The 12,955-nt window shown below is 40.8% G+C and overlaps 1 protein-coding gene and 1 long non-coding RNA gene across 4 annotated transcripts in view; both read right to left on the bottom strand.

Annotated features, from left to right (window-relative positions):
* Nucleotides 1–12,955, bottom strand: part of LOC131219919 (uncharacterized) — a 96,343-nt gene that overhangs the window by 13,100 nt on the left and 70,288 nt on the right. The window contains exons 36-39 of the mRNA XM_058214905.1: nucleotides 5,507–5,592; nucleotides 4,060–4,180; nucleotides 3,052–3,125; nucleotides 2,530–2,626 (exon numbers count right to left, since the gene is read on the bottom strand). Of these exons, the coding sequence (XP_058070888.1) occupies nucleotides 2,530–2,626; nucleotides 3,052–3,125; nucleotides 4,060–4,180; nucleotides 5,507–5,592 (378 nt within the window). The remainder of the gene's footprint in view (nucleotides 1–2,529; nucleotides 2,627–3,051; nucleotides 3,126–4,059; nucleotides 4,181–5,506; nucleotides 5,593–12,955) is intronic.
* On the bottom strand, nucleotides 2,548–5,028 carry LOC131220895 (uncharacterized). Of its 3 annotated transcripts, none has more exons than XR_009158879.1 (6): nucleotides 4,860–5,028; nucleotides 4,685–4,729; nucleotides 4,393–4,457; nucleotides 4,060–4,203; nucleotides 3,879–3,979; nucleotides 2,548–3,125 (listed from the first exon to the last, which is right to left on the bottom strand). It is a non-coding gene; the product is annotated as an uncharacterized LOC131220895 (long non-coding RNA). The 3 variants fall into 3 exon arrangements; XR_009158878.1 differs by having other exon boundaries at nucleotides 2,549–3,125; nucleotides 4,685–4,750; XR_009158877.1 differs by lacking the exon at nucleotides 4,393–4,457 and having other exon boundaries at nucleotides 2,551–3,125; nucleotides 4,685–4,750.

The raw sequence follows: 12,955 nt of genomic DNA, 5'->3' as shown, positions 1-12,955 counted from the left end.
AGGTGAGGTTGAGGGTCGGCAACCCAGCCCCAACCGAACACGACCCAGAGTTCAGGTTGGGCCAATCGGGTTCAAGTTGACCCAACTGAAGTTGTACACTTATGGTGCACACTTCATGGAACCATATGAAAACACCCATTGTACAAGCATTTCTCTATAACAATATGACAGAGAAAAACGAGCAGTTTAATGAAAGAAAAGGTCTCATGAAAGAATACAAGCCACTGGTGTCCATAAAAAGCAGAGGGCCCGAAGCAATTCTGTAATATGAAAATGCTAATCAGTCCAAACTAACATGCACAACTGTTAGAGAAGTCAATGAGACAAATGAACCCATTACCGGTATAACACAAAATTCCAAGCAAACATTTTAAAGGGCGCTACTTGATGAATGGCCTAGACAACATACCTATGCCACATTGGCATCTGTGTGTACCACTGAAAAAACACTCAATCCTATTCATGAGAATATTGTTCAACATTTCTCGCTCTTAAACTTACCTTAGCAACAGTCCTGAGAAAGAAGATGGCATGCCGTAGAGAGAGAGGCGCGAGTGAAATGAGTACTGTAGGGTTTATATATATATATATATATATATATATATATATATATATATATATATATATATATATATATATATATATATATGGGAAAAGGTACTATGCGCTCGACCTCACAAGACCGTCCCATGAGGTCGAGTTGTGTGGGCCCCACCGTGATGCGTTTCGAACATCTACCCCATCAGTCAGATGCACCATTCCATCGTGGGCCTAGGTCTCAAAAATCAAGTCAATCCGTGACTTGTGTGGGCCACACCACATACAGAAGTGGGGAGGGGCCGTACACCATTAAAACATTCATAATCATTTTTTGGGCCCACCGAGATGTGGTTTGCAAATCCAGCCCATCCATTATGTGTGTCCCAATTGGATGAGGGTTCAGACCAAGTTTCAGCAGCATTCAAAACTCAGGTGGGCCCCACCAAGTGCTTTTATATGTTTTTGGCATGTCTTCACATGATTTTAGATGGTATGGCCCACCTGAGTTCCGTATACGGCTGATTTTTGGGATATCCCATAATTTAGAGGGGACCCATCAAATGCACGGTGTTGATGGTCGACACGCATCACGGTGGGGCCCACACAGCTCGACCTCACGGGAGCTTATCGTGAGGTCGAGCGCATAGTACCTTTTCCCTATATATATATATACACACACACACACACACACACAGTGATATGCGTGGGCTGTTTTACATAGCACCGGTGAAAGATGCACCCAAAGTGCCGAGTAAGCACGTGTTTGTTGTAGTGCTAGCTTGATCCAATCACGACTGGGCTAAACTTCTCAATCTGAGTCACTCAACTCAACTAATGCTCCATGTCAACTGACTCTACCAATAAACCATATATGTAAATTCTATTCATGACCATCTACATCAACTTTTATAACATAACCTATTAATACTTATTATAATTACTTGAATATTCTTATTAAATTGATAATAAAATATCGAGTCGAGTCAACCTGACCCATTTAGACATTGAGTCTGTTTTCTTGTTTATGAAGTATGGTCCACGCAATGTGTATGAGAGAGAGAGAGACAACCTTTCAGCAAAATAAGCAATAGGTGCCATGAAAATGGTAGCTATGGCTTCTCTGTAGACAACAAAGACCTTTGGACTCAGGTCTAGGTGATGTTGCCTAAGTGAAAACTCTTTACAAACATAAGAATTTTTTTTAAAATAAAAGTTCTACGAGCTACCAAATAAGGAAAACCAAATCTACATATGACAATTGCAGTCATTGTTAACATATTCATCTAAACAAAGCAGTCAAAACTGAAAACAGATCAACCAGTAATGAAATTGCGTTGTAATGTGGAAAATAAAGAGTAGAAAGGTGAACCCCCTGAAATAATGTTCTGTTTGTTTCAAGTACTACTTTCAAGGAACAATATATTACTTTGGCTTTGTGAAAGCACTGCATCAAAAACCAATTTCACAGGGTGCCGTTGTGCATGTATCCAGGTATCTGGTACAACATCGCGAAGTATATGCTATGAGGCTCCAATGAAGAAGTTCCATGTATCACAGATCAAATTGATATGAGTCAGTTGAAATAAACAAAAGCATCTCTGGATGGGAGAAGTTGATAAATAGAAGAGCATGTCCTGACTAGAAAGACTATTGCAAGATCAATCAGCAAGATGGGAGAAGCACCTGCATGACTTGTATGCAGCATTCAACTTTCTAGAAAATCAAAACTGATATACTAAAACAAGGAAATCCATTAATTCTCCTGATAAATCGACTGGGCACAAAACATTGACCACGATCTCAATATTCCTCACATGAAATCCATTAATTCTCCTGATAAATCAAAACTGATATATTAAAACAAGGAACCAATTCATGGCCACATCAGATTAACAGTCTGGAACATGCAAAACGATCAAAACCAAAATCTATAGAAATTTGGGGGAAGACAGAAACTAAGGAAAATCATGGAAAACAGAAACCTTATACCTTTCAAACCTAGCATCTTCAGCATCCCCATTGAGAGAAAAGTGACAACTCGTCCCACAGGATACAAGACCAAGGAAAGCCATGCAACTGGCCTGACCTAGTGTCATTGCACACAATGGGTCAAATGAATTATAAATAATCACTTCCCCTCACTTGTAGAAATTAGACAAAGTACACATTTGTATAAAAGAAATATATCAGTAAAAGAATGAACGTAGACAATTAGGACCAAAGGTCCAAATCCAACTTACATGTAAGCGCACTTAATGAACTAAAGGGGCATTATATGATCCTCCAGTCATAGCTTGTACAAGTGGGGCTCACTGGTTGATTTATAGTGGCATGAAGCAAAGTAGCAAAATATTCAGGTGCAGGTGGAGATGTGCGTCTATTTCAAAAAGATGAGCTGTCACTACCTTTGACAAATCCTGTAATGGTCTTTAATACCAGTGATTTGCATGAAATATGCAAGATGAAGCATCAAGATCTTTGAGATGTTTCAGTTAAAAGGTTTCAAGTTACCTGTAGTTCCAAATGAGAATAGGATATTCATGAATGCTTCCATAGGTTGTTCTACTGCAGTATAATCCTTAGCCCTGCAATTTTGAGGAGAAATATACACTTAGAACTCCAAAAAAAGAAATACCCATTTGGATATCTTATGATCATATGAATATGCAGTTTTTATGAATTTTCACATAACGTGCATTGAACATTCATCTGTTTGGGCCATACCATGATCATCATCGGTGTACTGGTGTGACCCACCCAATGAGTGGATAAGTCCGATTTTTATCTATGATGATCACTATGGTCCATCAAACCTTTTGAACAGATCAGATGTTATACACGTATGACACTTAGGCAGAAAAGGATTGGTTATATGTAGAAGTTTGTGTACAGTCGCTGCATGAGTAGTGGATATTTTTAAGGATAAAATGACTGTGAGTTCCAGAAAAGGATTGGCTATATGTAGAAGTTTGTGACAACATTCACTTGGTACATAAACAGACTTTAATATGCAGTTCTAGCCATGGATTTGTGGCCTCTAAAGGAACGGTGAAGATTAAAAGATAGAGATATCATAGAATGCTCAGTCCGAGAGTTGGCCCACTAAGCTCAGTTTTCAATTTGTACTTAGCATTAGTCTGGGTGGCCCATGTACCATGAACGACTCAGATTTGAAGACCTTGTTGTGGTTTATTTGTTTGGCCCTGTTGAGTGGTTAAGGATCTTTCCAATAACTGACAACTTCAAAATCTAAAACTGTAGTTCTTTCCATAGAGATTGACACAATTCAACATTCTCAAATGAAAAAAAGGAAAAACGAAAATGGAGAAAAGAGAAACCTCAGAAACTGACTCCCTTCCGGATCACTACCACCTTCCATGGCAAAATCCAAAGCACAAAGTTCATTCCCTTTGGTTCACAAACATCTCCCTCAAAAGATCTGAATGACAAACAGTTACAAATAAGGCTTGACAATTGACAGCCAGATTTGTTTGTGATGCCAAGGCAGATAAAGCTCACCAAAGCCTCTCTTTCTTTCGATGCTCCAGATCTGGAAGATTTCTTCCTGAACAGAACCGTCTTGATCCATTTTCCTGGAGATTTCCCCATGCCGCAGCTGCTACGACAGATACCCTAAAACCTCCAAAACCCAGAATTCAAGCCCTGCACAAGATCCAGACACCAGAAGCAGCTCAAACTCCATTTGAATACAAGCATAAATGCCACCAGACCATTCCAACACTATTTACCACTTTATTGTCGCATGAGAATAAAATCAGAGGATCCAAAACCCTAACTAGAAAAAAACAAAAAAAAAAAAAAAAAAAAAAAAAAAAAAAAAAAAACCCTAACCTTATAATGATTCAGTGGCATTTTGTTCAGAACAATTTCGATCCACCAGATCTCACTAAAATCCCCTAATCAGAGAGGACAAAAAAACCCACCAAAATTCACCTCTCCAATCTAGTATCAGAGAATCAAGGAAGAGAGAGAGAGAGGGTTGAATGCCGTAATCAAACCATAAACACTAGAAAGAAAGCCAACAAACAAAACCGAAAACCCTGCCACGATCTTCTGAAAATAAGAGAGAGAGAGAGAGAGAGAGAGAGAGAGAGAGAGAGATCCTCAGAGATCTGAAGCTTACCACAGGAATGTAGCTCTTCGAAACCCTAATTCGACCATTCCTCGACTCCAAAAACCAGAAAAATCCCTAATTAGGATTTCAACATTGAATTAGGGTTTCAACATAGTAAATCCCTAATTAGGGTTTCAACATTGTAAATCACTAAGGTTGAAATTGATGAAATCTAGACTCTTACCTGTTTCAGATCTTCATCTAAGCCCTGAAATTAATGGCAGCTCGCGTGAGAGAGAGAGAGAGTCGGGGGTAGGAAGAAGCTGAGAGTCGCGCGAGAGAGGGAGAAAGTCGGGGGTAGGAAGAAGCTGAGAGTCGGGAGAGAGAGAGAGAGAGAGAGAGAGAGAGAGAGAGAGAGATGGGAGCGAAATGGAAATCGCGGTTTGTTTTTATTTTTATATAGAAACATCCGTGGGCCCGCTTTTAAGTAGCACCGGTGCATGATGCACCCAAAGTGCCGGTTTTACACATTTTTGTTGTAGTGAGAGAACAGTGAAATAGAAATAAAAATGCAACTACAGATAATTTCCAAGTCCGTGTTTGGTTTCACTATCAAATAGTACTGGAATAATTAGTCCAGCAGAAAGGAAATGACCACATTGCAGTTGCATTAGCAAGCATATTAGGAAGTCGCCCTCAAATTGAAAATTCATTCCTTCTGTCCAACTTGAAAGAAAATTGCAATTTGGAGTCCCTCAATGTGACTGCTACAAACAGTAGTCGTGGTTTGATTATTTTCACTTCATGGAGCTAATTATTTAAATTCAATTCAACAATGCATCCAGATGCGGCCAAGAGAGGAAAATGCAATTTAAATTATGAATTCAATACAAAAAGGTCGAATAACGTACATGTTGACAAGTGATGAGCTTTTATTGGAAGGAAGGCTACCAGACAAGCTATTGTTTCCAAGAAACCTACAGATTGAGATGGATCAAAAGAAACACAAAATGCATATACCAAATAACACTTAAAGAGGCTGGATCCAACACAAAGGTTTCTACGTTAAGCTTAACAAATCAATGTTGGGGGCCCACCACGATTTTTTAATGACATCCAATCCATCCATCATTTTTCTCTTATTTTTCTCCTTGGTGCTCAAAAATCAGGTCGATCCAAGACTCAGGTGGGAATGGACCACAACATGGAACAATTGGGATGGTGACAACCACCATTAAAAACCTTCCATATTGTATGAGGGTCCACTACGTTCGTTATATTCCAGCTAATCCACTTGGAATGCATCCAACCAGGAATGAACCTGGAAGACTTAGGTCGTTACAAAACTCAGTTGGGCTTATAGGTTTTAGGCATGACTATACATGTTGTTATTGGTGTTGTCGTACCCTAGAAAACCAATGTGAGCCCTAATTCACTAGGCCTGACAAGGATGATCTTAGTTGTAGATCATGATGACCAAGGGTCCTTGGAGGACAAAATGTTATGCTTTAATTAATGTGGTGTCGCCTTAAACATATTTGGATACGAGTCAAGTGAGGAGTGATTCCTTTGGTTGTCCTTGGGAACTCGAGATTGGACACAATAGTTGTTAACTAGGGAGAGTTGTAGTCCATGGATCCCAATACCTTGTCGTACCATGACCATTTTATCCGACGGGTGCTTGAGGAAGGAGGCGTAAGTCTAAAGAAGATTCACACCAGTGTGAATCTGGCGGACATGCTCACCAAGGTGGTTCCTATAGAGAAGTTTAAGTTTTGTGCGACTTCTCTAGGCTTGGCGATGGCGTAAAACAAGGACAGAGTGTGCACGAGAAGTGATAATGGAACTATGATGCGAGGCAAAGATAAGAGCAGAGGACAAGAAATTACACGTTTGATGACATGATGGAGATTGTTGTTTTTTATGTCTTAAATTTAGTCAGAAACAGGGCCTGTCGATGACATCGACAGACTATTCGATGTCATTCTCAATGACATCAAACAATGCTCAATCCCATCGAGAATTTATGGATTTTCTACAGTTGGTCGCTGGACTAATTGGGTGCTTTTTCGATGCCATCAAAGAGTGTTCGATGACATCAAAGGTTAGTTCAATGACATCGAAGATAGCTTGATGCAATTGTAAAAAATCGGATTTTTTATGTTGTCTCTGGATAGTTTTATTGTTTATTCGATGTCATCGAATGATAAGTTTCCATGAGATCGAAGTGTGTTCGATGCCATCAAACAATTCGATGCAGAGTTGCGATTTTTCTGATTTCGTTTAGGATTCTTCCATATGTTATATATATGAGTGTAATCAGGATTGGGAATGTAATTCAAGGGTTTCTAATTCGTCCAAAGGGTTTCAAGGGTGTAGCAAGGGTTTAATTCGAGGTTGTTCGAATCAGGTAATGTAACGCCCTGAAAATCGGGGGTCGAGTAGAAGTCCAACTCTCGAGTTCCAATGCATCACTTATGCAACATATTTAATGATGATTAAATGTTGTCTGTATTAGTGCATAAAACATGAATAAGATTAAGCCAAATCAGCAAAACATAATCCAGGGACAGTTGTAATACGCAAGCGGAAGACTGAAACGAATATGTATAACTTTACAAATCAGTATAAGTCCCCAAAGTATGTATGCATTGCCAGGTCAACAATTACATGTATTGTTTCAAAATACAAAATGTCAAAAATGTAATAGTCCACTACAAGTATAACCCTAAAGCCCCGCCGATCAGAACGGTGTATGTAAACCCACCTGAATACTGCATATATGAGAAAGCATCCTCATCGTCTGCGAAGTCCGCCTCTGCCTCATCAGTCGAGTCTCCATCTGAAATTAAGACAGAGTCTAGTTGGTGTTTAAAACACCGTCCCATAACGTGGGAGTGAGTGATCAACTCAGTGGAACAATAAAGCAACGGTTAACATGTTCTCAATTCAGTCAAGTAGTAATAATAAAGCACTACAATCGAACATCCCCAAGTACTCTGATTAATGCAGGAGTGGTATGTATAAATGATGCATGCCCTCGCCTGCACTCCCTCAGCGATCTTCATCTAACAGTCGCGCATGTCAGTCACTTCCTCGTGCTCTCTACACATCGCCAAACGGCACATGCAATGCGGTGCATGAGCGTGCTTACTGAGTTCTTATTAGTCCTTTTCATACAGCAGGATTGAGAAGCTAAGGTACCTCCCTTATATCAATTCCCAAACGATGATCCATTCTAGGGTCGTCAGTCCTAGCAGTTCTCATACGATGTTGCGGTTCTAGGTCGTTGCAAAGCGCTCGTCTATCAGTGTAGGCCTAGTTTGTACTCCTGTTACTACGTAAGGGCTCGTCGCCTCTACGCAGTCTTAACGTACGCTCGAGGTCACTACAAAGGGCTCGTCACCTTATCAGTGTAGGCCGACAGCTCGAATACAGTGTCCCATACCACCGTATTCGGCTCACGAGGCTGTGTTGCTCACTGGACACTACGGGGAAGCTCGTCACCCCTGCGTAGGCCGACAGCTCGACCACGGTGTCCCATACCACCATGCCCGGCTTATGAGTCTTAGCGGATCGAGGTACCAAGGTTAAAGGGGTTTTCACTGGTGAGTTTGGTACCTTAGATTCAAGCAGTAGCGTCCATACATGGTGAACATACATCGGGTCAATCGGGTTACTTGACGAGCTCGACTAGTACGAGCGCACGTTGAGTTGATCGACATGAAGTGCGTAAGCACTCCATGTGGCCTAACCACTGTTGACATCCCAAGTACAGCTCGGATTCATCGATCACGTCTTATGCGGCGAAACAACCTCAGCCACCTATTCAGTGCCTGTTACCGATTGCCTGGACTATTCCGTAGTCCCAAACACATTCAATTATAACAGATAATCATACAAGATAATCTGAGCAGTAATGGATCAACAATTCCAATCATACAAGCATGTGAGCATTTGATGGATTTCAACTTAAACATGGATTTACACATATGCAGTCCCTAAGTAAAACAGACAAAGAATATAAGTTACATGGAGGAAATCATACACATCATTAAGGTAGTTGAGAATCTCATCTCAACACCCATGTAAAGTACAATTACTACATGCCTGATCATTCAAACATCTCTACAAACACTTAGACTACATATTCCAACATACATAAATTAATTTACTTAAAACGTATATTATAGCAAATCCTTTCACATAGGAGTTGCAACACGTACAACGATCATATATTACCAAACATCTATCATAACAAGTACTAATCCTAATTCCAGATTCATTTAGTCATATCAACAAATACAAGGAATACACTATATTCAACATAAGTCATATATATATATATATATATATATATATATATATATATATATATATGTAAAGTGCGGGAATCATCGTATCTAAGCGTGTGATAGCAATTCAAGTCAGTCATAAATCATTAACTGACATTGAAAGCCTTGAAAACCATAACCTATACGTTTATAGTCCGCACCTTACGCCGGTAAACGCGTAACGGATTCGTTTTAGACACTTAGTGTTCACACCCCAAGTGCAGGGTTGTGATGTAGTAATAAACTCGGTAAGACCGAGGTCGAATCCACGGGGACTGAAACCTGTACGTTATCTGAAAATAACCAGATCTAGAACTAGGCTAAGATGAAATCTAAACCAATTGTGATTTGAGGAATAATGGTGAACTATTAATCTAAACTTAAAGAATTCAGAGAAAGGGAACTAGGGATTCAGAGGATCCACCTGTAGAGATCAGGGAGATCTTATGCCTGCTTCATGGATATTATACTCAACTTGATATAGTTTTCAAGAGATGAAAGGTATAAGAATTAGGTATGATTCCATCACAAATCCATGCCTAAGAGACAAGGTAAACAACAGAACTTAGACCAATCCATAACCAACTAAAAGATGTATGAGTGTTAGGAAGGATTCCATCATCCAACCATGTCTATGAGACGATGGCGAACAAAAGGGTCTCCGAACATCAAAATAAAAGGAAAGGAATTATTCAAGCCATCACAGATCTACTGTAATTTAAATCACAACAAACCATTAATGACTAAAAGAATTTCTTAAATCAAAACAGAGTCAATCAGTTCAGTTTAAATCAAACCTGTAGAAGCTCCCATCACGCCACAAGCTTCACCTCTTAGCCCTAGCTAAGAGGTTTAGCCTAACATAATCAGACTAAATCTCAACATAATTCATAGGAAAAAGAAGAAAAATAAAGAAAAAATATATAAAAATTCCAAACACTTCTCTCTCCGCCTCTCTTTCTCTATCTGACGTCCCCTGTTCAAGCACACCCTCTTCTCCACGTTTGGAACTCTTTTTATAGCTGCTGGAGTGGTGGAAATTGGATTTGGGAAGCTATCGCACGCGCAGCGAAAGCCTTTTCGCAGCCAAGTTCGGGGCTTCATAACTCTCGCGTTCCTTGCGTTATTCCTGTAAAATCAACGTCTCTTGGAAGTATTTTGGCTGGCCTACACGATGGACGGTTCAGATCTGCCATATGATCAAAGATGGTGGGCCACAACTGCCTGGAAAATCAGATTTCGCGGACGTGCGTAGCCTTTCGCACGTCCGGCGCTGACGTGATTGGTGGGCTCCACAGAGGTGTTTTCAAGGAAATCCACCCCGTCCATTAGATTGCCCTCGAAATTTCGGTAAGAAACGGATGGTTTTTCATGTCCATTGACTCAGAATCAGAGAAGAAATCATTCAAACATCAATTTGAACGTTGCAGGGCAGTCCACTTATGGCCTCTGTATCGCGCACGTGTGCTTGCATGGGTCCAAAAATTCAGCATAGGTTTGAAGTATTCATGGCCCTCTACAAGATGGACGGTTTAGATTATACGTATGTATGCTCTGTGGGGCCCACTAGCGTCCGCAAAACGGACGCCGTCCGTCCGTTATACAGCGCTAAAACGGAAATATCCGTTTTGGGAAGAAGAAGCGGGTCAGCTGTGGCTGACCGGCTTTAGTCGGTTCGGTGCGGCTCGCGTACACGTACATGTGCAATGTACACACCTCACATACGAGCCCCACTGTGATGTGTTTCAAAAATCTGATCCATCCATTCATTTTCTCATCTTATTTAAACCGTCGAGACCAAAGTTGAGACAGTTCCAGATATCAGGTGGGCCCAGAATCAATGGTTTATGGGCTGATCTGTCAGTTGGGGTACTTCCATAGTGATCCGAGGGCTGAAATTTGATATGTACGGTTAATTTATGGCCCTCAAGCCATGTATGAAGTTTTGAGCCAATCAGATGGCGAGAACTATGTGATCTTGCATTCTTCACCAATTTCGGGCCTCTTTAACGTGAATGGCTTAATTTCCTCGGATCCCTGGCATGTAAATTCTTCAGTCTTGGTTCTCTAGAGTGTCTCCCTTGCTCTGGTGACTTCGGAGTGTTAAATCCACACTTCTAGCACCCTTTTTTAGTCCATGCTCGTAAATACACTCTGCATCACAAACACGATTAATTCGGGCCATTAAACGGTAACATGCTTGTAAATCCATGCAATAACTGGGTCTGATATGCAATATTTGACCCTCAACACTTAGCCTTTGTCAACGGCGGATTGGCAACCTATAGCATGAATTAAGTTAGCTATTTCATAACTTACACTGTCCGAAACCCTAAAACAGATTAGGGTTAAGTTTTCTTACCTAAGAACGGAATTGAAATCGCCGGAATAGTGATATAGAAGCAGTAGTGAAGCCCGAGGAGCAATGGGATCGAATCCCAGGAGGAATCTCCAACTCACTCTCTCACTTTCTCTCTATTTCCTTTCCTTTTCCTCTACTCTCTTTCTTAGGGTTTTGGAATTTGTATGGAATATGAGAGAGAGAGAGAGAGAGAGTTTAAGGTCCTTATATAGGCCCAGGACTGATGGAAATGGCCCCAGGGCCAAGGTATACTTAGGTTATATCCAAAGGGCGTCTGTTTCAGCCCAACGGAGCACTTCTGGTGGCCCCTTTTCCACGTGCGGTCGGACTTAAGCTCCCTGACCATGGATCTAGGTCAGGCTGAGTTTTCGTTCCGATCGGGTTTGCAGATCAGCCGTGGCGGACCAGTTTTAGTTTAACGGTCACGGTCACTCGATCAGGGCCACAAGTACATCGACATGTGTGGGACATTTCTCCTGATCCAAGGGTGTATTTGGGTCTGAATCTGATGGTCTGAATCCTTATATTTGGCCCGCAAGTAACATAACTCAGATTACTTAAGTTCGGATTTTATTTCTAAAGATATTCACGTTTCTCACACACTTTGCTCTGGGCTCAAGTTGTGCATTTCTAGACACAATTAAGACTTGATTTCCGAGGGGATTGTCGAGTCTAGTAATGCGGTCATAACTTTATAGTTTCGCGGTCATCGAACTTTCGATGTGCGGTCCAGGTCCGATACGGAGTTTCGGTGTGCTCCCGAGAGCAACCGAGTTTAAGGATGGATTCTAGATTTCAGGGTAATGTAGCGTCAATGATACTGCACAGATTGGGTCTTGCAGATCATATTTAAAGTGATTAGTGCTAATTTCACTAGTACTCTAGTTTAGCACTCGTTAATATTAACCTACTTTCTAAAGGTTTTGGTCCTGGGTGATTTCTGCCTGAGGTGGTACTCGGGTCCTTGTACGGATTTTTCCGAGACGTTACAGGTAAGCTCTCTTCTCTTGTAATTTCTGCTTTCATAGTGTTATCTGTCACTTTGTACCGTGATTTTTTCCCACAAGGGTTTTTCCACGTTAAAATCGTCGTGTTCTTTTCATGCTTGCTTGGTGTGATTGGATTATATCACTTGATTCACCTATGTGCTTCCGCGGTCCCCCAACACATCCCCACCCCCATTTCTATCAGTCCTTGACTCCTTTCCTGTATACCAAACTTTATATCCATCAATTTCTCTAATTTTGGCTCCTTCCCATTTGGTTTCCTAAACACAAGATATGCTAACTCTTCTTCATTTCATTGTATCTAGTAACCATATACTCGTCAATGTCTCTATATTCTGTGGCAAGCCGAATCCTATTCTCATGGAGTAGCTTCTTTACCTATGCGCATCCAAAATGGTACAGGAACCCTTGCCTACTTCCACATGATGGATGGATTGGATGTCATTAAAATGTCACAATGGGCTACACACGTCTATCTGCACATTCAGCTTAACATAGAAACATTTGTATTTGATCCAAATTCAAGTTAAAAATCATATCCTAGGACTAATGTTTGAAGTATTGGTGTCGCTACAAGTTTTGCTAGCCAGGGATGTAGAAACAATATCGATATTGCTGATAACAGGAAATGCGGGGA

The sequence above is a fragment of the Magnolia sinica genome, chromosome 12 (assembly GCF_029962835.1).
Source record: "Magnolia sinica isolate HGM2019 chromosome 12, MsV1, whole genome shotgun sequence".
Classification (NCBI taxonomy): Eukaryota; Viridiplantae; Streptophyta; class Magnoliopsida; order Magnoliales; family Magnoliaceae; genus Magnolia; species Magnolia sinica.
Note: the sequence above shows the minus strand (reverse complement) of the source record. Positions and strands in the feature narration are given on the sequence as shown.